At 39.7% G+C, this 26,613-nt stretch overlaps 2 protein-coding genes across 3 annotated transcripts in view; both read right to left on the reverse strand.

Moving 5' to 3' along the window:
- Positions 1–7,304: 7,304 nt before the first annotated feature.
- dlx1a (distal-less homeobox 1a) lies at positions 7,305–9,816 on the reverse strand. Of its 2 annotated transcripts, none has more exons than XM_042336223.1 (3): positions 9,471–9,816; positions 8,765–8,961; positions 7,305–7,597 (listed from the first exon to the last, which is right to left on the reverse strand). In XM_042336223.1, exons 1-3 carry the CDS (start codon positions 9,778–9,780, stop codon positions 7,343–7,345), a joined length of 762 nt encoding a protein of 253 aa, XP_042192157.1. In that variant the 5' UTR covers positions 9,781–9,816; the 3' UTR covers positions 7,305–7,342. The 2 variants fall into 2 exon arrangements, with proteins under 2 accessions (XP_042192157.1, XP_042192156.1); XM_042336222.1 differs by having other exon boundaries at positions 8,765–8,964.
- Positions 9,817–17,406: 7,590 nt separating this feature from the next.
- metap1d (methionyl aminopeptidase type 1D (mitochondrial)) overlaps positions 17,407–26,613 on the reverse strand; it is a 34,182-nt gene continuing 24,975 nt past the window's right edge. The window contains exons 7-10 of the mRNA XM_007889992.2: positions 20,675–20,772; positions 18,527–18,574; positions 17,909–17,987; positions 17,407–17,735 (exon numbers count right to left, since the gene is read on the reverse strand). Coding sequence (XP_007888183.2) covers positions 17,651–17,735; positions 17,909–17,987; positions 18,527–18,574; positions 20,675–20,772 — 310 coding nt within the window. The 3' untranslated portion in view covers positions 17,407–17,650. The remainder of the gene's footprint in view (positions 17,736–17,908; positions 17,988–18,526; positions 18,575–20,674; positions 20,773–26,613) is intronic.

Genomic DNA, 26,613 nt, shown 5'->3' on the forward strand with positions numbered 1-26,613 from the left:
AAGAGAGAGAGAGAGCTCTCCTTTGCTGGATTTAAACACGTTTCATTTATTCCCAAATTCTATGTCAGACTCGACTGTGTGTTGCACATATTCCCCAACTGTTCAGCTTTACTTGTGATACAATGGTATTTCTTGCACGTGAGTCACTTCCCCTTAAGAAAAATAAGTGCACAGACTTTTCTGTTTGGCCAAATTCAGAAAAAGCCACAGAATCAACCAGTCTCTCGTTTCTTCGTTTAATTTGTGTCGCTAAACGTGTGACTGTGCAATTATTTTACAATCTTTTTTTTGCACTCAATGTACAATGCACCGCAGATTTCACAGGAATCTTTGGCAAACTTGTGCCATTCGCAAAAGAAGACCTATGATAATTAAAACGCTTTCTAAACTCCAAACACGTTATGTTTTGACTGTAAATATTTGGACTCCCGACTGTTTTGTTCGTTGAACGTCTTTTTTTGGGGGGGGGGGGGTACAATATGCGAACGTTTTGTTGCATTAAAAGCATCTGTTGCCCGAAAATGAGTAGGTGGGTTTTACAAAAGTCCTCGAAAGGCCTGGGAGTGTTTTTTTCTCCCCGATAAGTCTATGCATTAAAAGAATGCACTCTTTTTTTACACACACACACAACGAACATTGACTCTACCTGACAGCACCTGAAGCTAAAAGAAACTCTAAAACAGTGAGGTTATCTGTCTCGAAATGAATGGACTTATTAACAACATCTCCAGATTGGGTGTGACATTTGGTGAGAACTCTTACCTTTGCTTTCTTTCTGCCCTTTAATCTACATTCACTCTTTGTGTTGCTGTACCTTGTAATGGACCAGATAAGGAACAAAAACTAAAGCACAGCCTCCCCCCCCCCCACCACCCCCACCCACATGCACACATACACACACCACCTCCTGAAACCTGTTTATGTTTCCTTAATATAATTTCCTGTTTGGTTTAATGCATGTGGATGTAAGCGAGACGTCTGTGTTTTATGTAGGAAATGAACGACCATCGGTATTAGAAATAAATGGCGATAGAATTCAAACTGATTTGTTGATCGAACTGTTAACCTCTGTTGTGAGGCCCCCAATCATTAACATAATATTACGGGAGAGGGATGGGAGTCGTGATTAGTAATAAATTCCACTGTATTTTTTGGGGGGTGGGGGAATAATCCCCATTTTGCTGGGCGAGAGATTATTTCTAAAATAGTCTGCATTGAATTGCTCCAATGTTGAATGGTTTTAGCTTTTACGAAACCCATCGATGGATGTCTATCGTTTATTGTTCGGGTAGAATCGTAAGGTACATTGCCCCGAAGTCCCCCTCACGACACGTTTGATGAAATGTAATGTTTTATAATAAAGAACCGATGATGTTAAGCAACAACTGCTCGTGTCTGGCCTTTGTACCAAACACATATGTAAAGGCAGCTCCTTGAGGACAAACGATTTGTCGTTCACAGCTGAACAAAATGCAAAAGGATTTGCTAAATCGACCTTGTCGTGTAAAGTGATTAGGACGTCATGTGCAGGATTTGGGTTTGGTGGACATAATACACTAAGGCATCGTTTAATTAAATTTTTTTTTGGGGGGTGGGAGGTGGAAATTATTGACTGCAGCAGTCGTTCGAGGTCCTGCAACTTCGGGGGCTATCGACTGTGTGAGGTTGGAAGGCCATCACTTGAGTTCCAGGTCTGACAGAGCGATCAGAAGCTATTAAAAGTGGGATCGCTTTCAGGAGCAAGGCTGGGGTTTGTCAGTGATTACTGGATTACAAGATGTTCCACTTCGCCCCCTTAGGGGCTGCCACATTGAGTCTTGTACCAGAAAGCCCCCCCCCCTCCCAGGGAAGATTATAACTAGGGATATCCGCACTCCCAGACAGCCCAATTTTGTGATATCTGACACATCTATATCTATCTCTTGGTTCTGTGTGTGTGTGTGTGTGTGTGTGTATTTGTGTGACCAGCAAAAAGGAAAGATAGATATTGCACTAAGTTAGTTACAGGGCGCCCCACAGTGATCTTATGTCATGTCATGTGGCACAATCATTTCCGGAATCCTTGGATAGGCAATTTGGGAAGAGAGAGAGAGAGAGAGAGAGAGGGAAACAAAATTAGACTTTCCTCGCTTATAAACTTTGCACTGGGGGTGCAAAGAGAGAGAGAGAGAGAGAGAGAAAAAAAAACGCACTGTAATTTCATCCACATTCACTGCAGTTTGAGCTCTTTGGCTCTGGGAGCTGAAAGGCTGCAATTACTATATAATTCTTCGCAATTTCAGATGTCCTAATATGGACTGTAATTTTTGCGCAAGACAATTTCCTGCTATTTCAAGCATCAACATTGTCAAAGTTGTATGTACATAATAAATGGGAATATCAATGCATAGTTTTTAGCATAACATCTTGACTCCTCGATAATTATATCCGTTTGCAAGCCTACGCAAACTGGCTTGAATTGCTTGGTTAGCAACCTCGCTACTTTGATTTTTTTTTTTCGGAAAAAAAATTACTCATAATTTCCCAAAGATTACCAAATTCTCGAGAGCAGAATGTCATCAGCGTAATGAAGAGTAAACATTTATGCTAATAATTTGCAATTTTTTCATCAGCTATAAAGACAGAGGCTATGGCAGAAATGCAGTCATATTCTGCAACCGAGTCCTGATATTGAGCTGTTTTTTTTTTTAGAGGAGCCCTTATAAGTGGATCTACTCGCAGAGATTCTCTCAGAGGAGATTTGTATCCTCTTAATCCTAGAACAAAACCTGATACCATGATTTTAATAGCAATCGGCCTGTTTTTATCTGAAAGACTAAGGTAAGGGTGCAAACGGTTTTCTTACTTTCTGCAAACATTAAGGCTCAAAACTGTGTGGGGAAACTGCAATGAATAATAATAAATAGGTTGATGTTAAATCAGATAATAATGCTTGCCCCAAAATCTAGCAATTGTGGAGTATAATAAAGGCAGGGCTCAGAAGTACATGTGGACACGATCCTATGCTGATTTCATAACATGTTGCTAATCTTTTTTTTTACACACACACAAGATCGCTTAAATTATAAACGTGTTTATTTACATTTTTACAAATGCTATTTTCATTCCACAAACCAAAGCACCTCACAGGTTTCTAAACGGCAACGCAGAATATCGTTTCACAGCTAATCGTTATAAGTAGAATATACAAAATATTCCCCAGTAGTTTGAATTCACAGCTTCAACTAAAACGTGCCACATTTGGGCAATGTATGATTGATACGCATATGATTCGTGTGGCGTATTTAAGTTGGCATACAATATCAAATGAGGAAGATGCATAATAATAATAATAATAATAAAAAGTATGCACTTCAAACTTATTAATGGAGCGAATGCTTGAAATTGTCTGCTTGCTCCTTATTAAAAGATCAAACGGAAACCCAATAAAAATTAAGAGAATTGTTTTAATTTAAAATCGGTTTAAGTGATATACAATGCAATGTATGTATGATATCGTGATTGTACCGCGTCAATCCGGTTTCTAGACCTTTTTTTTTGGTCTTTATTACACAAAAATAAACAGTAATATAAGCTCACGTCGAAATGGTGGACTTTCAAAGCCCACAATTGTTTCCCCGGGTGGGGGGGGAAGAATGACACATTTTCGAAAATAAGACCTTCTTTTCAATAAATAAAAATAAATCTTTTTATTTATTTATTTATTTATTTATTGAATGAATGAATGAATAAATAAAAAGAAAGAAATCTTATGCAGAAAATCCTGAAAACAAATCTGATCGTGAGTGCTGAGCCATGATATGATAAGATATGATATGATATGATATGATATGATATGATATGATAAGCCTGCAATAGCACACATTAATATTTCCATCAGTGGTAAACCGATGTCGACTTTTATCAACAGATGCTTTAAAAAATACAGTTGGGTTACGTTTACCTGCCTGGTTCTGAACTAGATCGACTTCTCTATAATATTAACCATTTAAACGCTATATAGAGCAGAGACAGACGAGAGATCTGCGTTGGAAAAAGCAGCCCTTGTTGGATAATTCCCCCCCCACCCCCCCCCCCCCCCCCCCACACTCTATCTTCATTACTCCAACATTGTACCTCACTAATTTCGGCAGAGTTTCCTATTGACAGTTCTTCTCCATACACCTGTAAGCAATTTGCAGCCCTCATGACAAACGCAGTTCTGAATTGCAAAGATGGAAGTGTATACCGATTTTTACTTCGGTGCTCCTTTCTCAATGCAAAGGGATTGGGGTGGGATGGGATGGGGGGGGTGGTGGGGGGGGAAAAGAAATTTGGCTTTCACTGCTCCCTCTTTTGTTAATGCAAAGGTTCCCCGGGCGAAAAAAATTGCTCATAATTACCCCCAATGATACGAAACTGCATTAGAATAAATAAACCAAAATTACTGTAATTATAGTCCGTTTGATGGCCTCGGCTTGTAATCAAGTAGAGAATACAGTGAAATAATGCCCATAGCTTTTCATTCGCAGCTGTATGTGCACGTTGGGAGCTTTTTTTTTGGGGGGGGGGGGGTGGTGGAGGGGCAGAATTCAATGCATTTCCCCTGTTGGCTAAGCTGTTGTCTTGCTTTCAGGACGAAAATGTTGTGCTTAATATCCTCCGAGTGTCAGCTTTCGCATGAAATATATTCCGATACTGCAATTGCATTTTGAAGGCAAAAACTTAACGGTACGTTTTGCTCGAAGATGTCCAGCAAACAGACACACACTTGCCTGTGTTTTCGCAGAGCAATGCAAAGAAATAAATCGCTGACACGATCACTTGCACGTTGTCGCACGTCAGTGCTTTCAGAGACCGTTAATTATACATTGCTGTTTAACTTGGTTTCAAGTTTCAGAACACTGTACGTCTGCAATATCCACTCTTCAAACTGTGCACATTGATTTTTATGTTTGGGATATGTTGACTTGGGTATTTTTAATGCTCTGGTACCCATTACCTCGTTACATTTCTGCAGAATTTCAGCTCGGGATGTATTTATGTGGTGACCTGTACAACACGCAGACACATACCTGTGTAAGTTGGCCGTGTGCTTACTTATACGAACAACTAGATCTAACTAAACGTCTGGGGGAAAAAAAGAGGGATGGATGTGTTACTTAACGAATAACGTCTTGTGACAGAACAGCTTTCCCCCAAATTACTGATATTAATAGATTTCGCGTCTTCCTTTTTTTTCCCCCTCTCCAGCGCTCTGTGATGTTGATGGTAAATGATATATACTGACCGACTGACTGCTGGAAAAGCGCAGTTCACTCATCAGGTCCCAAACAGTCTCTTTGAAGTTCTCAATTTGTCCCTTCGGAAAAGACACAGCCTCTCAACCCCCCCCACCCCCCCCCCCCCCCCCCCCTCTCTCTCAGAACAAACCACAGGATTTCGCTGTGGCACCTGTTTCTCTTATCCATTATTTAGTTTAACTTAAGCAGTGGCTTCCTGTCATTCAGCGGTGAAAAGCAGATTTATTGTGTTCCCAAAGAAGTGCACAGAAAGAGCTTACAAGGGGCTGCAGATCCATCTGAAAAGCCACAAAAACAAGCGCTTTTAATTGCTGCAGAAATCACTGCACCGGGTTTCAGTGTCGCAAAGGGCGAACGTGACACTGAAACTAACGTGGGACGGTGGGCAAATATCATCGGATCCTGGACTGGGCGTGAAGTAAGAACCCACACTTTCATCCAAACAATGTTGTACATATATATATATATATATATATATAGTGTGTTGGAAACTTTCAGTTTGGCCCCAGTTGAAAAGTATGGAACAAGTTCGCATGTGAACTGAAAATTCAGGGTTCCTGTGGACCAGGGTGGATGTGTTGGACTTATATTTTATAACGACTTGGGACGTCGTTCCGACGTGAATGGTGTTACATATAAATGTAATTTATTGTTGCTGCTGTTGTTGTTCATTTTATATATACACACACACACACACACACACACATATATGCCATCACTGATTATTTTGCCGATATCTGTGAATATAATTAATTTGTGGAGTGTCCACTATCTCAGTTATAATCGCAATCTGATTTTTTTTCTCCAGCAGCTAATTCCATCGTGTGTAAAATGATGAGAAGTGTGAGCACTGATATCAGAGATCATCCACATGCCCTGTTTTCACGCTCAGACTCTCTTTAAAATGCAAACAAACAAAAACCCCGCTGTTTTAAAATCATAATTTTACTGTCTTGAATGGACTTTATAATATATTTACAAAGATTCAAAAGATTACAAAGCAATAAGTTAACATTGTCAATATAAAACTAAACCTTTTACATGTAGAACGCTAGACACAGTGTGTTTTTTTTTGTGTGTTTTCTCCTCAGTAACACGTTTTTTTTTTCCCATTTCACAGGTAAAATATTAAGATCCCATTTCACAAACGCATCGCGTACACTCCACACAAAACAAAGGACGCTAAATCTGTGCAACATATTTAAATAATAATTAATAATAATAATAATAATATACAAGAGCGGAAAACCCTGTACAGTAAGAATTGTCCATTGGCGTGTGGGTATCCTGTGGGTAACAGAGCTTAAACTCTAAAATGGAGAGGGAGAGAATTGTACTCAATATATACTGCATATATATATATATATAAAAACTAACTGCCTGTATTTGAAATGGGATGAACGAAGGGATGAACGAATACAAGTGATTCGAAAACAGCAACAGCAGCAACAGCAACAACAACAAAACAACAACAACAAACAAACAAAAAAAATAGCCGGTTCCTAACTGTCCCTGGAAGATGATGCCTTTTGTTTTGTTTTTTTGAGTCTTCTTGCTGACAATCTGCTGGTAACATGTTGATCTGATGGTGGGCGTTTGGTCCCCATCGAGTCAGCTGGCAGCGTTTGGCTGGGAACTCACTCCGCCTCACATCTGTGCATGTCTGCTCTGAGCACTTTGCACCGACAGAGATTGGATTGTTTGGATTTTTTTTTGTGTGTGTGTGTGTCTGTGTGTGTGTGTGTCTGTGTGTGTGTGTGTGTGTGTGTGTCCCACCACCACTACCCACCCCATCCACTTCCTTCCTTCCTTTCTTTTTCTTGGAGTGTCCTTTCTTCCTCGAGGACCAAGTTATTTTGTTTGGTTGGTTGGTTGGTTGGATGGATGGATGGATGGTTTGTTGGTTGTTTGGTTGTTTGGTTGTTTGGTTGGTTGGTTGGATGGAAGGTTTGTTGGTTGTTTGGTTGGTTTGTTGGTTGGTTGGATGGATGGTTTGTTGGTTGGTTTGGTTGGTTGGTTTGTTGGTTGTTTGGTTGGTTGGTCGGTTGGTCGGTTGGTTTTCACATGAGTTGTTGGGGCTGTTGCATAGATTCCTGGTGTGCTGGAGGGTACCATGATGTGTAGGTGGGTATGTAACTTGCCGGGTTGCCAGTGGAGCTCTTGGCCGCCGATGCGGTGTTCCACACGGGTGGGACCAGAGGAGAAGTCCCGGTCAAGACTCTACCGTTGGCCAAAGCGCTGGTGTCCAACGCGCCGTTGCCCTGTTTCATCAGCTTTTTGAACTTGGAGCGCTTGTTCTGAAACCAGATCTTTACCTGTGCAGAGAAAAAAAGTACAAGTAAATTAAAGAAATTAAAGAAATTAAAGAAATTAAAGAAATTAAAGAAATTAAATGAAGGAACACAGAAATGAAGAAATACATCAAGATAATGACCATCAATGTCATTAAAAAAAAAGTCACCGTTCATGTCCCAACGCCCCGTTTTAACGCTCTTTTCCCCCAAATCCAAAAATACAAAATACAACATTTTCCACCCAAATACGAAAGCTTCCCCACAAATACGAGTCCCGCTGTGGTCATCCCTTCGAGGGGGTAACGATGCAAAGTGCTGTGCAATTTCGTCGTCGCCATCCTCCCCACACCCACCGCTCCCCCTCCTCAAAGATACCAGAGTTAACACTAATTTAGCGTTGACCTCGATTCTAACGTGAATATTATTAACGCGTTCTGGGGGGGGGTGGGGGGGGGGGGGGGTGGTAGGGGTGTGGGGGGGGGTGGGAGCTGCCCTCCCGGGTCCTGTGCTGCTATATTTTCAGGAACTCTGGACGGTGGTAAAAGCAATAACCTAAAACCAACAGCCGAAAGCTTGGATCGATCACAGTTACCAGCTGAAGGGTAGTCGTTTAGATGGGACGCGAGTGCGTACACCAGTGCCATGTGCCGAGTGAGGGCAGTGGAGTGTGTCCCCGTGTAGTGGTGGATGGAATCAGTCCGACTGCTCCACACACTGGTGTTTCACAATAAAATTCTTGGCGTATGTGTTCAGTCGGGAATACTTTGCGACTTGCATCCCTCACTTTGCCAAACAAGCTTGCGGATAAGGGGGATTGCAGGTTAGAGCAATGTCCCCCCCCCCACCCACCCACCCACCCCACACCACCCCACCATCTCCCTCCACACTTTTTGTCTTTGGTACACATAAATAACGGGATTGATGCTCTGGCAAAACGCTTTAATTCGCGATGGATTTCTTTTGGTGCATTTAACCTCAGCCCACGCCGACTATCCGGCGAAGACTCATCACCGGTTTACCTGCGAACGAGTGCTTGTTATCTTGTTGGGAGTTCAGATAAACTCAGCAGCGCTTTGATCCGCTCGAGTCATTTAAAAAAAAAAGGTAACTTTTTTTTTAAAAAAAAATAAAAATGTGTGGCGCAACTCTTACTATTATTATTATTATTATTATTATTATTATTATTACCTGTGTCTGTGTGAGTCCCAGAGAAGCCGCAAGTTCAGCTCTTTCGGGCAGAGCCAAGTACTGGGTTTGTTGGAACCGTCTGTTCAGGGCTTGCAGTTGCAGACTGGAGTAAATGGTTCTGGGTTTGCGGATCTTTTTCCCTTTCCCGTTAAACCTGATCTCGCCGCTCTCCACCGCCGAACCTTTGTCCGAATCTGCTGCTGAAAGGGAGAGGAGAATAACACAGCCATCACAGCCCCACACACACACACACACACACACACACACACACACAGAGCCAGTCCGTGCTCCACCGCCGCCGCATCCGAGCAGCAATACCCCATCGCGCTTTAACGCAGCGGTTCCAAAAAAAAAAAAAAAAAAAAAAGTTTTGTCTATTTTTACTAGCGACAGTTTAGGTGTAATTACCCATAATTGCATGCATTGTTTATAGTATTACGCAATAAATAATTACAAAGATCAGAGGCAGAGCGAGGCGAACTTCTGCAACTGCAACATTTTCAAGCCTGAGCTGCTTCGTGTTGCTGTTCGCAGCGGATTCCTTCCTTCCCCCCCAACACACACACACCCCACACACAGATTGCACGCAGTGGGGAAGTGGGGGAAGAGGGGTAAGGGGTGGGGGGTGGTGGGGGGGTGCAGATTTGGGGTTCAAGCCACTGACAGATTCCTTCCACCGATCCCCCCCCCCTCCCCCCCTTCTTACCTGTGTCTTCTAATCGCGTGTGGGTCAGGTTGGAGTTGCTTTGGTACGATTGCACAGAGGTGATGTAAGGGTTGGTGGGATGGCTGTTGACTGAGTTGACATAAGGGTAGCCCAGCGATCGGGAGAAGGTGGAGGCTGAGCTGTACGAGTTGTCGTGTTGAGAGTGGCCGGCGGAGTGCAAACAGTGCATGGAATAGTGTCCGTGAGGCATGGGAGGCGACATCTGTTGACTAGACGGCCCAAACTCCATAAAGACTGCTTTCCCAGACACCGGGCCGTTCAGATTCTCTGACATTGCAGTCATGGTCATCGTTCGCCTTCTTTAGTTTGTGTTCCCCCCACTCCCCCCACCCCCCACCCCCTCCCCCCACACCCTCCCTACCACCACCCCCACCCTCCAACCAACCAACCAACCAACCAACCAACCCCCAACAGGAGCTTGTCGCTTGGCTTGGCTTTTGGTTCCCTCTGGCACTGCTCCCCGCGGCCGAGAAGGATCCCCCAATTTAAGAGGGTCTGGTTTTTTGTGTGTTGTTTTTGTTTTACTTTCCATTCATGAGAAGAAGAGGTTTTTTTTTTTTTTGGGGGGGGGTGGGGGGGGTGGTGGTGGTGGGAGGGGGGGGTTGGGGTGGGCAGAGTGAGGGAGGGAGGGAGGGAGAGGGAGAGAGAGAGAGAGAGAGAGGGGGAGGGAGGAGGGATGGATGGAGGGAGGGATGGAGGGAGGGAAGGAAGGAAGGAGGAGGCTCCTCACCATCTCAGTCTGGGGAAGGGTTGACTCCCCACCTCATGCATAATGCACGATCCCGGCTCCCCGATAGGCCACTCGCTCACCACGTGCTCCTTCCATTGGCCACATTGGCCACATCCAAGGCTCTCTCTCCCTGTTGGCCATGAGGATTGGAAGCATCTCAACTCAATAGCCACCCCCCCCCACCCCCCCCCCCCCACCCCACACACACACACCATTATTATTTCTGTGGGAGGGGGGGTGGTGGAGAGGAAAGGAAAGAAAGAGAGAAAATTGGTCACAAATTGGTCACAAATTTATTCATTCTTTTTTTGTGTATATATATATATAAAAAAGAACCAACCCCCCAGCCCCCCCCCCCACCCACAAACCCACCCCACACTCCACCCACTCCACACTCCACACACACACTGCACACACACACACTACACACACAGAGAATTAGATATTTTTTTAACACACAACAACAACACAACACAACACACAACAACAACAACAACAACAAAAAAGATTATTGCACTGTTCAGTGAGTCGTGATTTTGGTTTCTTTAGCTTATCCCTCGATTTGGGTTGGTTTGAAAGCTCACAGACAGTATTAGTTGATACGGTTGCAAACTGTTCCACAAGGGATAATTTTCTCTGGCTTAATGATGTCGTGTTTTGCTTTGGAGGGAGGGGGGGGGGATGTTGTGATTAGTGTTTTAAGCGTAAAAATTAAAAAAATAAGCGTAAAAATTAACTCTAAAGTAGTGATGTGATGATTCGATAAAGTACTCTGCTATTCCCCCCCCCCCCCCCACCCCACACACCCCCCCCAAAAAAAGAGCGTGAATATTGTGAGAACGTGGGTGTTATTGTAAGTATAATCCCCCAACGTGAAAGACCACAAGGCAGTTTAATAGTTTAAAGTTAAAGATCTGGAATATATTTTAAAATACATTTTTTGTTGTTGCTTCGTGCAGCAGTATTTGCATTGAAAACGAAGGCAAGCTGCCCTGAAACAATTAATTGTCCTGCAAGTACAGTGGTAGAATCATATTAACCGATCACAAAACAAATAAATAGATAAATAAGTAAGTAAATAACTACATCCCGATGAAGATGCTAATCTGAAACGAAAACGCAATCGTTGGGGGGGGGAAAAAATCCAGTGGATAAATTCAGCATCTGAAAGAAAAAAAAATCGGTCGATGTTAATTGATATTTCTTCCGCATTATACTTCTTTTTTTTTTAGGAAAAAAAAAGGGTGTAAATGGGTTTCCCCGTACTTTAGTTTCTCGAAGGTTTACTTGTTTCGAGAAACACGTTCCTGGATGATTTCGTATCGCAAGCGATATGGAAGAAAATGGGGGAAAAAAATGGGAAAACAAAAAAAATACTGGACAGAATATTCCAACTGACCTTCACTGATATCGTACTGCATTGGAAATTGGAATTGTAACGGTTTAGGAAAACATATTCAAGTCGCGATAAAGCATAATACATAAAATGCAATATATTTGAGCAACGTCTCAGAGAGTATTTAGCAGTGTGCTAAACGGAGTAACTATAATTCTATTGAAAATATATTGCTTGTAATGGACCCCCCACCCCCCAAAAAGAAAAACCGTGTCCATTACGAATCGGTGTGGCGAAAGATCACACGTGCATATGTAGTTACAGATCCATCTGATTAAATGCCAGTCTCAAGAGTTACTGATAAACAGCTGAAGGCGGTTCCCATTGGCATAACACTGTTTAATTTTCATACGCGTAATTAGCCATTGATTTAACACCAATTGCGACATGCAATCGTTTCAGCGTTAAACCAGTGAAGCCGAGCAATACAGAGAGCAGAAGCTGACTGTTCACACACGTCCAGACACACACACACACACACACCTCATCATCATCATCAGAACTTTTAAAAATCCTGCAAAAAAGCACACTGGTGATTCACAGGGATTGCTGCGGGTCACATTCGACCTGTGAATGCGATAAAATGCGGAGAAAAGCAGATTTCAATGCAGGGGATTAATTACACTGTTTTGTTTGAAGGGCGAATAAAAGGTACTTAAAATGCATTTTTTTTTTTCGGGCTTAAATACTTCACACACGGCGATAAACGGTGTAATTTGAATCCCGATGAGGCACTGGCGGTCAGTAAGTGTAAAGCGTGACTGGGGTAATACAAATGGGTACAACTGGGATAAAGAGCATTAAAAGCTTAAAGTGATTTTTAATACTCCAGCTTTTTAAATATGTGGAGTTTTAATATATGTTCCAAAGGAGTGGTGATGGTCAGCAGAGACCTGTGTTCCACATAAACATATTTCCGATTCGTAGTTACCTCGAGAAATTGAAATACTGTACTGCTGACCCTCTGTGTAATTGACGTGTCCACAGCTCCAGGTATTTGGTGTTAATTTCGCGATAGAGATGGTTTCGCTAACTTTCGACAAGACATGTGCATTTTTAAATCGTAGCGTTGTGAGAGCTGTTCGGACCAATTGAATGGGATTGAGGGTTGAGTTTGCCTGAGACCGTTTTGCTGAGGGAGTGTAGCAAATTACCAAACAATACCTAATATTCCTACTTTTGAATATCTCACTCTATCTTCGGGTTTCAGGTAATACTTTCTACAGTGCACTGTGACCACTTTTTGAGTGAAGGGACACGTTTTCTTGTCTGTTTCTTGCAATCCCATCAATTTCAGCACTCGAATGCATAACATGTCTTGGTTTTGCGCGCCCACTGAATTGGGAATACATTTGATTTAATTGTCCAGCAAGATTTGGGTACAACATTTCCGGCTTCTCATCATCATCATCATCATCATCAGTGTATAAATCTTCCTGTTCTGCAATGCAGAACAGTTTCAACAAATAAGGCGGTTTTGCAAATAAACGCTCATACTTTATATATATATTCGCTTCTGTAGTCAATGCTTAACGCTTCTGTCGTTAATCCCCAGTATTGTAAGAATGTGTGTGTCTGTGTTTATGTGTGTGTGTGTGTGTGTGTAGGGGGAGGGAGGGAGGGAGGGAGTGTAATAGACTATCCACAAATTTAACCTATTGTTTTCTCCTAACATCATCGATTGCGGAGTGCAGTACAAAAGAATTGACCGAGAAAATCTGCATGTCAACAGCAGAGACACAATCCGACCCCAAATCAAACACTTTAATTACAGTGAGAACCGCTCAGCCCCATTCTGCAGTTGTGAATAAAGTCTGCTCTGGGCCAAGGCAATTAAGCACTAAAAACTGCGGCTCCACAAATTGATATGTATATTTATTCATGTGATGGGTTCATAACAATATTTGTACTGAAGATGCGCTCAACATCTCCCTCTGCCAACGCTGACTTGTTTATCCGTTCTGTTTGGCAGAACCCAAAACACTCTAAAAGGTCGACTTTGTTTAAAAAGTCCAGAGCCAAGAAACCAGCAAATACAAGTTCCGAATTCACCAGTCCACACAGTCTGTTTCAGATTAAATCCGAGTCTAATCGTACAAGTGTTTTTGCATTGCCTCGAAGTAAGCCAATCGTCGTATTTTTTTAGAAAAAAAATAATCGTTGCCTTAGTCTTATTTGATTTTGTTAACCCCCCCCCCAAAAAAAAAATTAGGATTTTTAATGACTTATTTCAGAGATGATTTGTCTGATTATACAAATAGTTTCTATCTCGCATTGAAATTGCTTACAATTGTGAAGGTGCTGTGCATGAGGTTGTCGTAGGACTCTGTACAGTCTATTTCACATCGTTAATATCTGATCCAAACGTTAATTACAACAACAACAACAACAACAACACGATTACACACGTGAAGCGCCTTTCACGTCGGGAGGACGTCCCAAGGCACTGCCTAATTAATCATGGAGTTAATTAGATCCCCAGAATAAAATTGTGGTCAGGCACAGCATCGAAATGATGCGAGAGAGAGAGAGAGAGAGAGAAATAAAAAAAATAGTGTCTCAGATAAAAAAGAGAGAGAGACAGTGTCTCAGATCCTATTCTGTCACCAGCTCCAGCAATAAAACAAAAACGACTCCAAACGGGCACCTGTTTCAGATGAAATTTACACCACGAAATGGTTTCACTTGTGCCTTCTTCCAGGATGTGAAACGAACAGGGACGTTTTTATCTGCAGATCGTGTAAAACAGACAGAATTAATCTGCTCCAAAGCCACTCGGGGGGTTAAACGTGACAATCTTACTTAATTCTCTGTGTGTGTGTGTGTGTGTGTGTGTGATGGTGTCCAGATGCCACAAGTCCATGGCAAACACAGTCAGGGTCCCTATCCTGTTTCCCCCCCCCCACAAGATTTTATTATTTTAAAAAGAAATCGATCGAGTTAACCACATTACAACAGAAAGATACTGTGTCCCCTCTCCATTAAAATAATCATCCAACCAACCGCTCTATCCGTTGCTCTTTGCGTTTTGTCGTTTGATCATAATTTATTATACACATATATATATATTATAATGATTTCTAACAAGACATCAGTGTGTCGCTGTGATTAAATCCAAACCCCATCGTGGGTGCAACACGGTTATCCACGTGTCTGTGTGGCCACAGACTTTGCTGAAACGCTGTGGATTGAACTTGTAGAGTTTGAAGCGTTTTTTTGGGGGGTAAAAAAAAAATGAACTTGCGATGCGTTTTTCCCACTGAAAGTGCCTTTGACAACATTACCGATCAGGAAGAAGGTTATGACAGTGATTTAAATGACCTCCGTGTTCGCCACGAGAACTAATTGCTTAATTACACGTGTCCTCATTTGAGGGACAAACCACTTGTTTTGGGCTCAGAATATTGTAGCCTTGTATTCCACCACATGCATTACCTGTAACACAATGCTGATCTGGTTAGAAGCAATTGCTTTGATTGCTGCATTCATTGACTCGCTCTCTGCTGTGTCCCCCCCCCCCCCCCCCCCCCCCCACCACAATAAATATACACAAATAACAAAATCATTTACATTTGCAACACGAGCAGACTATTAATTGTAAGACAGGTGCAAAGCAACGTTGCAGAGGTGACGAGGCTACAAAATCATTTTTCTTCTCTCTCTCTCTCTCTTAATTTTACTGCAATTAAGATGTAAACGAGTGCTATATTGGTGAATGCGTCCTGTTTCCAGAGGTCCTGTCACATCCACTCTTTTTTTTTTCATGGTGATCGCAGTCCCAGAAAACTTTCCAAACACTTTCGATTTAAACGTTTAATAGTTCTCACTCGCTGAGGCAGATGGTTTGACTTTACACGAAAGGTTTGCTTCCACTTCTTTGCATAGTTCAGCCACAGAGTTGAGGGAATTGCCTAATTTGTTCAAACCGAGGAATGGTTCAAGAAAACAGAACAATTCTGGAAATCACATGGGGTTCAAACTTGTAATTCTGGTAAAAGTCACTCAGTGAATGGATCAACGATTCTACAATAAATAAGACTGAACGCAGCATAAATTCGCCATAAATCATACAGCACTGAATGATTATGTCGGAACCCATCTCATGAAGAATTTCGGAAGGTTTTACAATAGACAAATAAAATCACTGCTAATGCTCTTCGTAAACAACAACTTAATTTTAATCTTTATCTGTGGCGAAATCGGTTTATAATCCAACACTATGGAAACAAGTCTGAGATGCAAACCCTCATTTTCAATTTAATACAGGGAATCTCATTTGAAAATGTTTTCATCAATTTAGATTCCATATATATATATATATGTAATATGTTTTAAATGCTCTTCACTTTGCTGAAGGCGTAGCAGATAATTAAATTGGTGAAACAGGTTAGTCATTCGATTTCAGAATGCATTGACAAAAAAAATGAAATAGAAACAACTTAGCAAATGCTAGATTATTATTATTATATTATTATTATTATTATTATCCCCCCCTCTCCCCAACAGAGAAATGCCAATTCTATTTTTCATTGATTACAGCCCAGACCACAAGACCAGAACAAATAGATGGGCCTTAAAGATGTAACTAATGGATTAACACGAACACGATTCATTAATATACAGGTAAAAGCAATGTAATGCCACCGACAATATAAAAATACTTTTTTTACCATTGATTTGGCAGTCACCTGATGGCAGATATGGTGCCAATCTTCTGGGTTTCCACAATAAACAACTGCACCTCTGGACTCCCACCTAATGTTTTAATGTACAATTTTCATGTCTGCATCAGGTATGTGTGCCACGAATTTGCTACCAGGTTCTTCTGTACTACATCACACTCACCATTCTGAATGCGCAAAATTAAGGGAGTTAAACAAATTCTGCTCAGTGATTACCAGCTTAATTGCCAATGCAGAAGTGCGCAGAATGATAATGAAGGTAATTTATGCAATCGAAGAACCCACACCAGCCCACCAAAAAATGTTCCTGACATCCTGAGCACATCATGTGCATGTTCCCCCCTCAGAAACTGAGGGTTTTTACATAAAATTGATATTAACATAATTGTTCTCACGCACCATTGTGTTGCACTTTAGACGACAATATGTAAATGTGCAATTTTCATTTAGGTCTGTGCGTTTAATATAGTTGTAACATGTGTAACTGGAACTTATACTGAATTAAACCCTATTCATTAGACAAGACATTCATGCAAGGTGTTCAAAGTACTGTACATCATTTGTTCCTCCTTTAGAAACTGCACAATTTATACCCATTCACATTTTAATTTATAATTATGTAATTTTATGCACATAACTCAAACTACGATTATCCTGCTAGAAGCAATTAGTTAAACATTTGTTTCTCAAATAGTAAACACTGGTAGTCAATCCTGTCATGTGAAACTTCTTGACCCATCTAACTTATGTTTTTACAGTGGCACTTTTTCGTGTCTTAGCAACAGTGTGTAAGGTTTTCAAGATAAAGTGAACTCATTTGGCATTTAGACATGCCTCACAAAATGTACTTCATTTTTATTTGTTTTTAAATCAAACTATATTGGCTGTCATGCAGTTCTGCAATCTGTTATTTTGTAATGCATCAAACTTGCCAGTTGACAGTAATCAGTAAACAAGAGAGGTCCCATTCCCCCTGCACACCACATACACACGCACATACAGCTATTGGAAAGGTCTATGGAACATTTGACTCAGACTCTCTCTGCCAGCTGCAGCGCTGGCACTATTATTACACAGTAACCATGACATTCATTTACAGAGAAGTCGTTTTTCAAAACACTTTATTATTAAAATGGTGTTAGAAAGAGCAAACATCACTCAACTGCTCTGACAGGTCAAACAGTATGTATGTACTGGGGAAAAGTGTCACAAATTCTCCTTAACAAACTTTGATACAAGCTCCGTCGGTGAACACAACTTCCATCAGCGAGGTTAACAGTGTGGTCTTAAACCCCCGCTGGGTAGAAAGTCAAGTTATGCTGTGTCTGGAACCAGTCCGCTGTTTTCCTGTTTACTCTTGATGCTCCTCTGGCAATTTGGTTAGGATTTCTGCTCCTTCTGACGTTATTACTATTGTGTGCTCGAACTGGGCTGATCTACAAACACAGACTTTACAAATAAACATCTGTACCATTTGTACAACGAGAAGCAACAATTGTATTTTGTATCAGATAAATATAGTTTGTGGTAAATATTGCGAAGCATCAATAAAAACAGCTTTTGTTAAAAATAGGTATATCGAGAAATTACAAATAGTAGTGATTATCACCTAAGATTATCATTGGAAATTGCTGTCCATCCATCCTTCAAGATTTTAAATTCTGGTGATCCCTCCATCAAAATTGGTTCTAGAATTCAAATAATAAAGTAATAGGAAAGTTAGACCTGTATAAAATTAGGAAACGATGACCTCAGTGGCCACATGCAGTTTCTGATGTAACATACACACACAAGCACAGAAGCAAAGTGCTATCCTCCATAATATACAAGGACAAAACTGAGATGTAGTTATTTAAAACTATTATACACAACAAAGTCACACCAAAGGATATTTCACTCCATGAAAATGCACTGAAAAAGCAGCTAACCCAAAAAATTTTGCATTATTTTACAATTTTTTTATTGTGGTCTACCTTCTAATTTTAATTAAAAAAAAATTAATTCTCATCAAGATTCTGTACTGGCCATGCTATGCCAAAAAGAAAGTGTACAAATAATCTCATCCTGATGGGGAGTAGTAGGCTTTTGGAAATGTGCCTGTTATTTGCTCAGAGAGAAAAAAAACATTGCTCTTTTGGCCTTAGCGGAAATAAGACTCCTGAACTTATTGACCTTTGGCAATGCATATTATCAGGTGAAAGTTAGGTACTTTGATGACTGTACTTACCTATAGTAAACGCCATTCCCTCTTCCATCACCAGGTCATTTGTATTAGCTGTAACAATGACAAACAGCGTTTCCAAAGTTATTTTTGTTAATTATCTCAGAAGTAAATCTCCTTACATCTAGGAATACTTACAAATAAGTTATGCTCCACAGTGTATTTACATAAATGTATATCCACAGCTGTTTGGTATCAAATCTAAATCAAAACTTTAAATTAATCCAAACAAATCTGTCTGTACTCAGTTATGTGTCTATGACATTACATCTTTCTTTCAAGAGCAGTTACTTCATATGGAACACATAAGGTACTTGTATAGTTTGTTTTTAAGATGAAAAAGCACATCTGGCTGATTCTACTAACAGACAAATGCCCCTAAACTCATACTAACGACTGTAACACGAAAATGCTTAATTTCTGCTGATGAAACAAGATGTACAATCACTTGTCCCCTCTTTTGCTATTGCTTCTCCACACATTTCTTCCAACATTTTAAAATGATATTGTTAAAAAGTGTCTTTATTTGGACCTATAAAATATGGGAGATATGGTACAGCTTGATAACATTACAGAAAGTCTAGTTGCTTACATTGTGAAGTCTGATGGCTTCTTTTGTAAGATTTTTTAAAAGTGTAAAATCATGATTCCACTGCAGCAAATATGTCTAATCTAAAATGCATCATGTTTTACCTAAGAAGGTTGATGGCAATTTTGGAGATAAGCTACAAGGATGAACATTTAAAACGTATATTTTTAATAGCTGAAGCAATCTATTAATCTATTAATTGTTTTAAATGTCCAGTATTAATACACAGTCAGCACACTTCACAGTAAAATTCCAGTGAAACTCTTTGAGATATCTTAACAACATGACAAAGCACTGAAATTATATTACTGGAAGCAACAAGTGGACTTCCGCATAACAGTATAACAGTTGTACCAGCCTTGAACAACCTGGGATTTGTAACTAGGGACGTTACCCTATGTGAAGGGCACCATATAAATGCAAGTTGTTGTAGTAGTTTACACCGCAACTGCTGTGCTGTTATACGTATAAGCCAAAACTTTTAACTTTTAAACTTTTTTTTCCCCAAAACATAATTATGCAAATATCCCCAGTACATGCCTACGCTAGCTTTCCCAATAAAATTTTTCTGCCGTGAGTTACCATAGCTGGCTTGCTGTGTGTAAACATATTATTCATATCACAAAAATTCATTACACGTCAACAGGATGCAAAAAAACATACCAAACCAGGAAAAGCTCAAGTAAGGATTTGCTTGCACACTATCACAGCATTGCTAAAAAATTCCTTTTATCTGACTGCAAGTTAATTTGATTCCACAATATTTTAGTCAGCTAATGTGATTCACATTACTTGACCGATTAGTGATTAAGATCTTTGGTCACATAACAGCAAAGAATGGCCCAATACCAATAATAATCCTTGCATTTAATACAACGCCCTTCACGTCTCAAAGAGCTTCACATGATGTACTGTAAAGTGCCATGATTGAGTATCCTGTAGGCAAATGTGGCAGCCAATATCCACACAGCAATGTCCCACAAACAGCAATGAAATGAATGACCAATTTTAACTGGGGGATTGTTGGCCAGGACAATGGGAGAAACTCTCTTAAATAATTCTGTGGAATGTATGATGTTCATCCACACAGGGAGATGGGACCTCGGTTTAATGTTTCACCTGAAGTACGGGATCTCCAACAATACAGCACATACTGTTTTGATAGTAGGGATGAGTAGAGACATTGTATAAATATCAGAATTAATTAAGCTTGTGAAGATTATTAATGAAAGAACAGAATTGTAAGGCTGCCAGTTTGGAAAGGTGATTTGATATGAACATACATGAGGTTATATGTAGTCGAAAGTGGATTGGATAGTCGCCTTATACAGCAGCCCTTATCCAGTAGAATGACATAATGCTAAATTCATGACATTTATCCTGTATGGGAGATGGAATAAACAAACTTGTTCTGTAAATTGTTGTTTGGAAATCTGTTCAGATTCTTTTCCTGGTTCTTCTCTTTGAATAAAAAAAAGATTCATGGATTAAACAACAATTCATAGTAACTATGTAACTCATTCTAATGACCAAGAGATCATAGAAACTAACAATGAAAACCTTACCATGATGCCAAACCTCAGGATGTCCATGAAAGTATGAGCCAATCCCATGGCCAATGAAATATGGGCAAACTTGCAGTCCATTGGAGTTTGCTATCTGGCTGTAAGTATAAGAACATAAGAATTTTCTAGGTAAAAGAATATACAATTATTAACAAAAGAAAAAAAAATTTGGCTTTATAACATTGGAAAAGGCTGGACAAAATTCAGTGAATAATCAAATTTGAAATAATCACAATTTTTCCTATTTTGAAGATTGTTTCTCTATGTTCCCTGAGGTTTCTTAATTTCCTGCACCATTTCTGGACTAAGGACAAATAGGTCATATTTTCCCAGACCTTCTGCCAATGTCCCATTCACCTGGCAACTTGTACCTCTCATTAGTGTTTTTTGTGGCAGCTGAGGTGGACTCCGCAAACCCTAGGTCTGCTCCATATGGCTCTAGTTTACTACCGAGACACTCAGCAGCACATTTACTGACAACATAAAGAAGCTGGATGGCAAAGTGTAAAGTGTAGTGACTGTATTTTGTAGGCGAATTGCCTCTGACCTGCAGTTGTAAATGAAGTATAATGCAATCAACCAGGGCGAAGTGAGTGTAAACACATTCTCTTTTAGTACATTTAGTATAATGTGGTATAACTGTTTGCATACAGTAAGCATCAAAGACTCCCCCGATACGAAGACCTTATTACTCCCAAATAATAATAATAATAATCCTTGCATTTGATATAGCGCTTTTCACGTCGGGAGGACGTCCCAAAGCGCTTCACAGAACACACTGTAAAGTGAATTGACTGTATATTTGTGGGCAAACGCGGCAGCCAATTGCGCACAGCAATGTCCCACAAACAGTCGTGGATTGAAAATGACCAATTTATTATTGGTTTTGGTATTGGAGGGATTATTATTAGGCGTGTGGAGTAAGGAAACGTGCCCAAGATTATTTGTCTCAACAAACTCAAAGTAACAATCAAAATTATGAGGTGTGCTCTGTAATCACGGTACATACTTATATGTATAAGCACTGAGTTAGGGCCCTATTTGAAGTGAATTCTGTATCGCACAATACTTCTCCTGGCTGGATTCAGCTAGAGCATTCCTCCCTTTCATGTCAGAATTATTAGCACGGTTAGAGAGTTCTGGGCTAGATTCAAGCTCAAGTTTCACCTACTCAGTAATAAGTCAACAACAACATCAAATTGCATTATATAGTGACTTTCACGTCGAGAGGACATCCTGACAAAGTTAGTAATCAAGATACTCTTAGAAGAATGGAATTATTTACTTTCTCAATTTCCATATTGATTCACAACACTTCACTCAAACCCAGCACTTCAATCTAACAAGACAAAACATTAATCTGAGCAATGTTTTATTGATTCGCCTTTCATGTTTCATATCATGTTTTATTCCTATAAACCTCTAATGTAGTTAAAGTTCATGAGAAGTTTCAAGAACTTATTTTCTACAGCTCACTGTTTTTTCATCACTATTTGAATTGTCTGAAATGTAATATTGTAGAAACCAGTGAAATGGAGTCCAGAACGTGTTCACATTTAGTGAAAATTTTGCTTTTGCAGCAATTTCATCTTCGCCTTTACCTCTAGACCCTTCATCTCTCCTATGGAGACTGGAATTAAGAACTGATTGACCAGCCCATAGACCTTTGGCATCAGTGTTACACACTAGATTGTTCTCTATATATAAACTGCTTGGCAAAAACACTATTAAACTACCCATCTCCCGCAGACAAGGATGAATGCTCTCGGTAAACACATCTTTCTTTTCCAGTGCCTTGCACTTTTGTAAAGATTAACTCAGCATGCAAAGTCCAATACTGTTGTAGTTCTGCGGAAAACAGACAATCACTCTAAACTTCATAAATTGTCTGACTTGTTGTCTATCTTCAACAGCAAATGTTCAATATTATTCAGTAAATAGCATTGCTTACTATACAAAGGTTCAGAAGTTTGGCATTAGCTTTTCTCAAGCATCTTAAAAACTTATTGAGCAATGATTTTCAGACAACAACAACAACTCGCATTTATATCGCACCCTTCCCGGAACGCTTCCTTGCATGATATCAATGCCAAAAATGACCATTTTCATTCCAATATTTTCCTCATAAAGCGAAGCATTTATGTGTTATGACATAATGTGAAATGTAAGCAGTAGCTAATTTTTAAATGCTCACATCACTAGATTCGTTATAAGGAAGGTAAGGTACTGTATGTCATCCTTTTATCAATGTTCCTGTGCTTAAACATCTTTAATCACAATCTCAGTTATTTGTTTTGTAACAATTTAGAGAGTGAAGCCTGATTTATATTTCTCTCTTGCAGGGGCTTAAGGAGAGATTTACACACACACCTACACACACACACACACCGATAATCACAGGTTCCACTTATGAGATCCACAAGGAAGTCATTTGTTCAAAGTCTGATTAATCAGTTCTGCTGGTTAGGTCATGAGGACAGTTGTGTTCAGAAATGTATGGTGAGAACTCTACTGAAGACACGAACCAACTTAGCACTTGGTTTGATCTATGCTAATTTTATTGATCTCTGCCACAGGTATCAGCTGAGTTGCGAAGAGGGAAACTAAATAAGCCGAGCTTCCGAAAGTTTTCCAGTTATTCTTGCTACAAAGTGTAACTCGGGATATCTAGGAGGATCAAGAATATATTCGGCTGCAATGTCCTTCTTGGATGAATACCCTGTCATCAATACATATTGTTAAACTCGGGAACGAAGAATATGGACACTTGGGCTTATCAGCACCTGTGGAACTGTAGCTTTGCAAAAGTTTGCACCTTCAGTACAAGAGGAGAAAATTGCCCCCCAAACAGATGAAAAAGTGGCTAATGGTCAAAAATGAAAACGCCAACAGTCGTTTCCTTGTTAACTGGTCCTTTAAATACCATTGCAAAGACAGTAACAGGAATGTCATCATCAAACTGCCAAACAAGCAGCGCAACTGTTGCTTTCAAACTCCCAAACTGCCAAATGGAATCGAGTAGAAGAATGCGCCCTTATGTTCAGGGCAGGAGAAATAGTTATCACGCAGCACAGAAAACCAGAGCCGCAAAATTCAATTAAATGATACCTTGTATTTTTTCTGGGTGGGGGGGGGGATACATTTATACAAATACAGTAAGTTGCAAGTATATTTGTGGTAGGTTTGCATAGTTTGAGGAAAATCCATGCTAAATGGAAATTGTATAACGTCAGTATCGTTTGGTTTTGCTTTCATTTTAATGAAACATCCAGGATATAAAAGGTATAATTTGTGCGGCCCTGATTTCAACATCTGCAATTGCAGACAAGAGTAAGGTTAATTTTTTTTTTGACTCGGGGCCAAAAAAATTGTTTTGTCACCTTTGACATTAATGATGAGAAAGAAACCTCAAAGTCGGAGAGGTTTTGCTGACAAAAAGAGAAATGATGGAGAGAAAATAAGAGGTAATTTATGTAACTGCTCAGATTTTAGTTGCGAAAGCATACAGTGTTATTGTGACTTACAGTAGCTGTCAGAAAAATTCAGTGATAAAGACTTTAAAACATACTTATTCGAACATAAATTGCTGATTTGTACATCTGGTTAATTTGATAAGATTCTGAGCAGATATCATCTCTTCAATGCTTTCAAAACAACTGGAAACCAATCAATCATAACATGTACTGAGTGAATACTATTCTATGATTGATGCGATAAACTGCCTTTTTAATACATTACACACATATATATAGGGTGCAGTTTGCTCTGAGTGGATGTTTTGCCTGTGGAGTCCTGTAACTCAGTGGTTAGAGCACTCGCCTGGCAAGTGATTCCTGGCAGTGCAAAACGTTGGGCAAGTTTTCTCCACATGTCTCTGTTCACCTAGCAGTAAGTAGGAACCCAGTAGTCAGTCAATTGGCGGATCACTTCTCTGGGGGTAATAATTCCTTCAAAAATAATAATAATAATAAATGTGGTCACTCAATCCGCGACTGTTTGTGGGACACTGCGGTGCGCAATTGGCTGCCGCGTTTCGCCCACAAAATATACAGTCAATTCACTTTACCGTATATTCTGTGAAGCGCTTTGAGATGTCTCGAAGACGTGATAAGGTGCTGTATCAAATGCAAGGATTATTGTTATCATTAGTAGTATATATGTATATATATATTGCAAACAGGTTCACCAGACTTATGTTAAAGTTTATTGAAAGAGTTCAGATGACATGAAGACGCTGCACCCATTACATTAAGGGAAAGTATATTCTTCAGAACTGACAAACAAGCGTAAATATACTGCTAGAATTACCAGTGTCTCTCAATTTTCCCTTGTTTAGTGCTTCGTGCTAGAAATAGTCGGGGAAGGAGGGAGGTATTTAATTTTGTAAAATTCCCTCTGCAAAGATATCATAAAGAGCTCTACTCCCAACGACATCAAGAATGGGAATAGTAGGCTAATTGCTTACATGCAGCACTTCTCAATTAAATGACTATAAAATAAGGGAAACACATAACATATCTCATCCTGCACATTAAAAAGGAGAAGCAACTGACAAAAAGTGAAAATCATACGGATATCTAGACTGAATATCTTGAATATTCAGCAGCGTTTCATAATTTTCATAAAACGTAAAGGACAATGTAATAACAAGATTTACGTGAGGGAATGGATCAGATGATATTTCCATTGTGAAGCTTTTTTCCCCTAATAACACTGAGGTAGTAACTTTGTGGGGAGTGGGAGGAATCTTAAAATAAAATCTACTCCATGCTTTTACCCAGCAATTTCAAAAGCCTCAAACAATGTAACACAGGTACCTGAGACTCACTGGTAAATGACGTGATCCCAGAGTTATCATTTCAGCAGAAGTGGGGATAATTGCATCAATGGAATTTTTTTTCCCCCCACAAGTAGAATGCTGGAGATTCCAAGGTAAACTTGTGAGAAGAAAACTATCACCCTAAATAGATCACTGTCATTCTTGGGCAGGAAGCCTACCTTGAGAAATTAAATTTTGCCTCTAAATCTCATATTGAAGTCTTTACTGATAAAGATGAACTATTCATTTTTCATTTTAATCTAAACCTCGTTTCGGTCAGTGTAGAACAAGACAATCTCTCACTCGCTTTTATCTTAAATGTGAATTATATTTTATACTTTTGTTGATTTNAAAAAAATTCATAATGGTCTATTCATAACATGAGTTTCCTTAAACCTTAGTTTAGTTTGAATAGTATTTATCCTGTTAGTTACTTTGTAGGTTTTATGTAGTTTAACACTGAATGATGTGTTTGCCAGATTGGTTTGCAGGTGTAAAGGGAAATATAATAAGCAATCTTGAAGTTATATTTCGCTGTTATACAAGCTCATTAAAATCCTTTGATTTTTAAAACAAAATATTACTCTTCTGTATATGTGATCACATGAACTCTTGAATGGTAATGAAGCAACTCTAAAGTGCCTCAACAACTCTTAACACAAGGAAACTCCAAAATCAATAGTGAATAATTACATTTGATTACACCACATTATTCCTGATATAACATATAGCTATTGTGTAATTTGGGGGGAAAGAAACAGCATTAGTTTTGTTTCATCAAAAGAAACAGCCATTCTAAACGGATATCAAAACCGCCAGTTGTGGCAAAATATGATTATCTTACCCACAAATAATCTTCAACCATTTAAAATACATCATAATTTTACACATGTTTCACTGTATCAATCCTGATTACATGCTGCCTTTGAATTGATGAGAAAAAAATACAACAGTACCTATAAGTCCGCACAACCGGATTCTCAACTAGTCTGAATCCCAGTCTCATCTGACATTCCCTCTTGGAGACAAGTTCACCAGTGTCACAGCTGTGCCGTCTTTTCAAGACGGGGGGAATAACAAGTAATTTGGTTCCCTCCCATATTAATCAGTGATGGGTATT

The sequence above is a fragment of the Callorhinchus milii genome, unplaced genomic scaffold (assembly GCF_018977255.1).
Source record: "Callorhinchus milii isolate IMCB2004 unplaced genomic scaffold, IMCB_Cmil_1.0 Scaffold6, whole genome shotgun sequence".
NCBI classification, from domain to species: Eukaryota; Metazoa; Chordata; class Chondrichthyes; order Chimaeriformes; family Callorhinchidae; genus Callorhinchus; species Callorhinchus milii.

Coding starts and splice junctions, on each gene's coding strand:
- dlx1a (XM_042336222.1), bottom strand. CDS start 9,780: ATGACCATGACTGCAATGTCAGAGAATCTGAACGGCCCGGTGTCTGGG. Junction 8,965..9,470: donor CACGCGATTAGAAGACACAG/GTAAGAAGGGGG, acceptor TCTCCCTTTCAG/CAGCAGATTCGGACAAAGGT. Junction 7,598..8,764: donor TGGGACTCACACAGACACAG/GTAATAATAATA, acceptor TTCTCTGCACAG/GTAAAGATCTGGTTTCAGAA.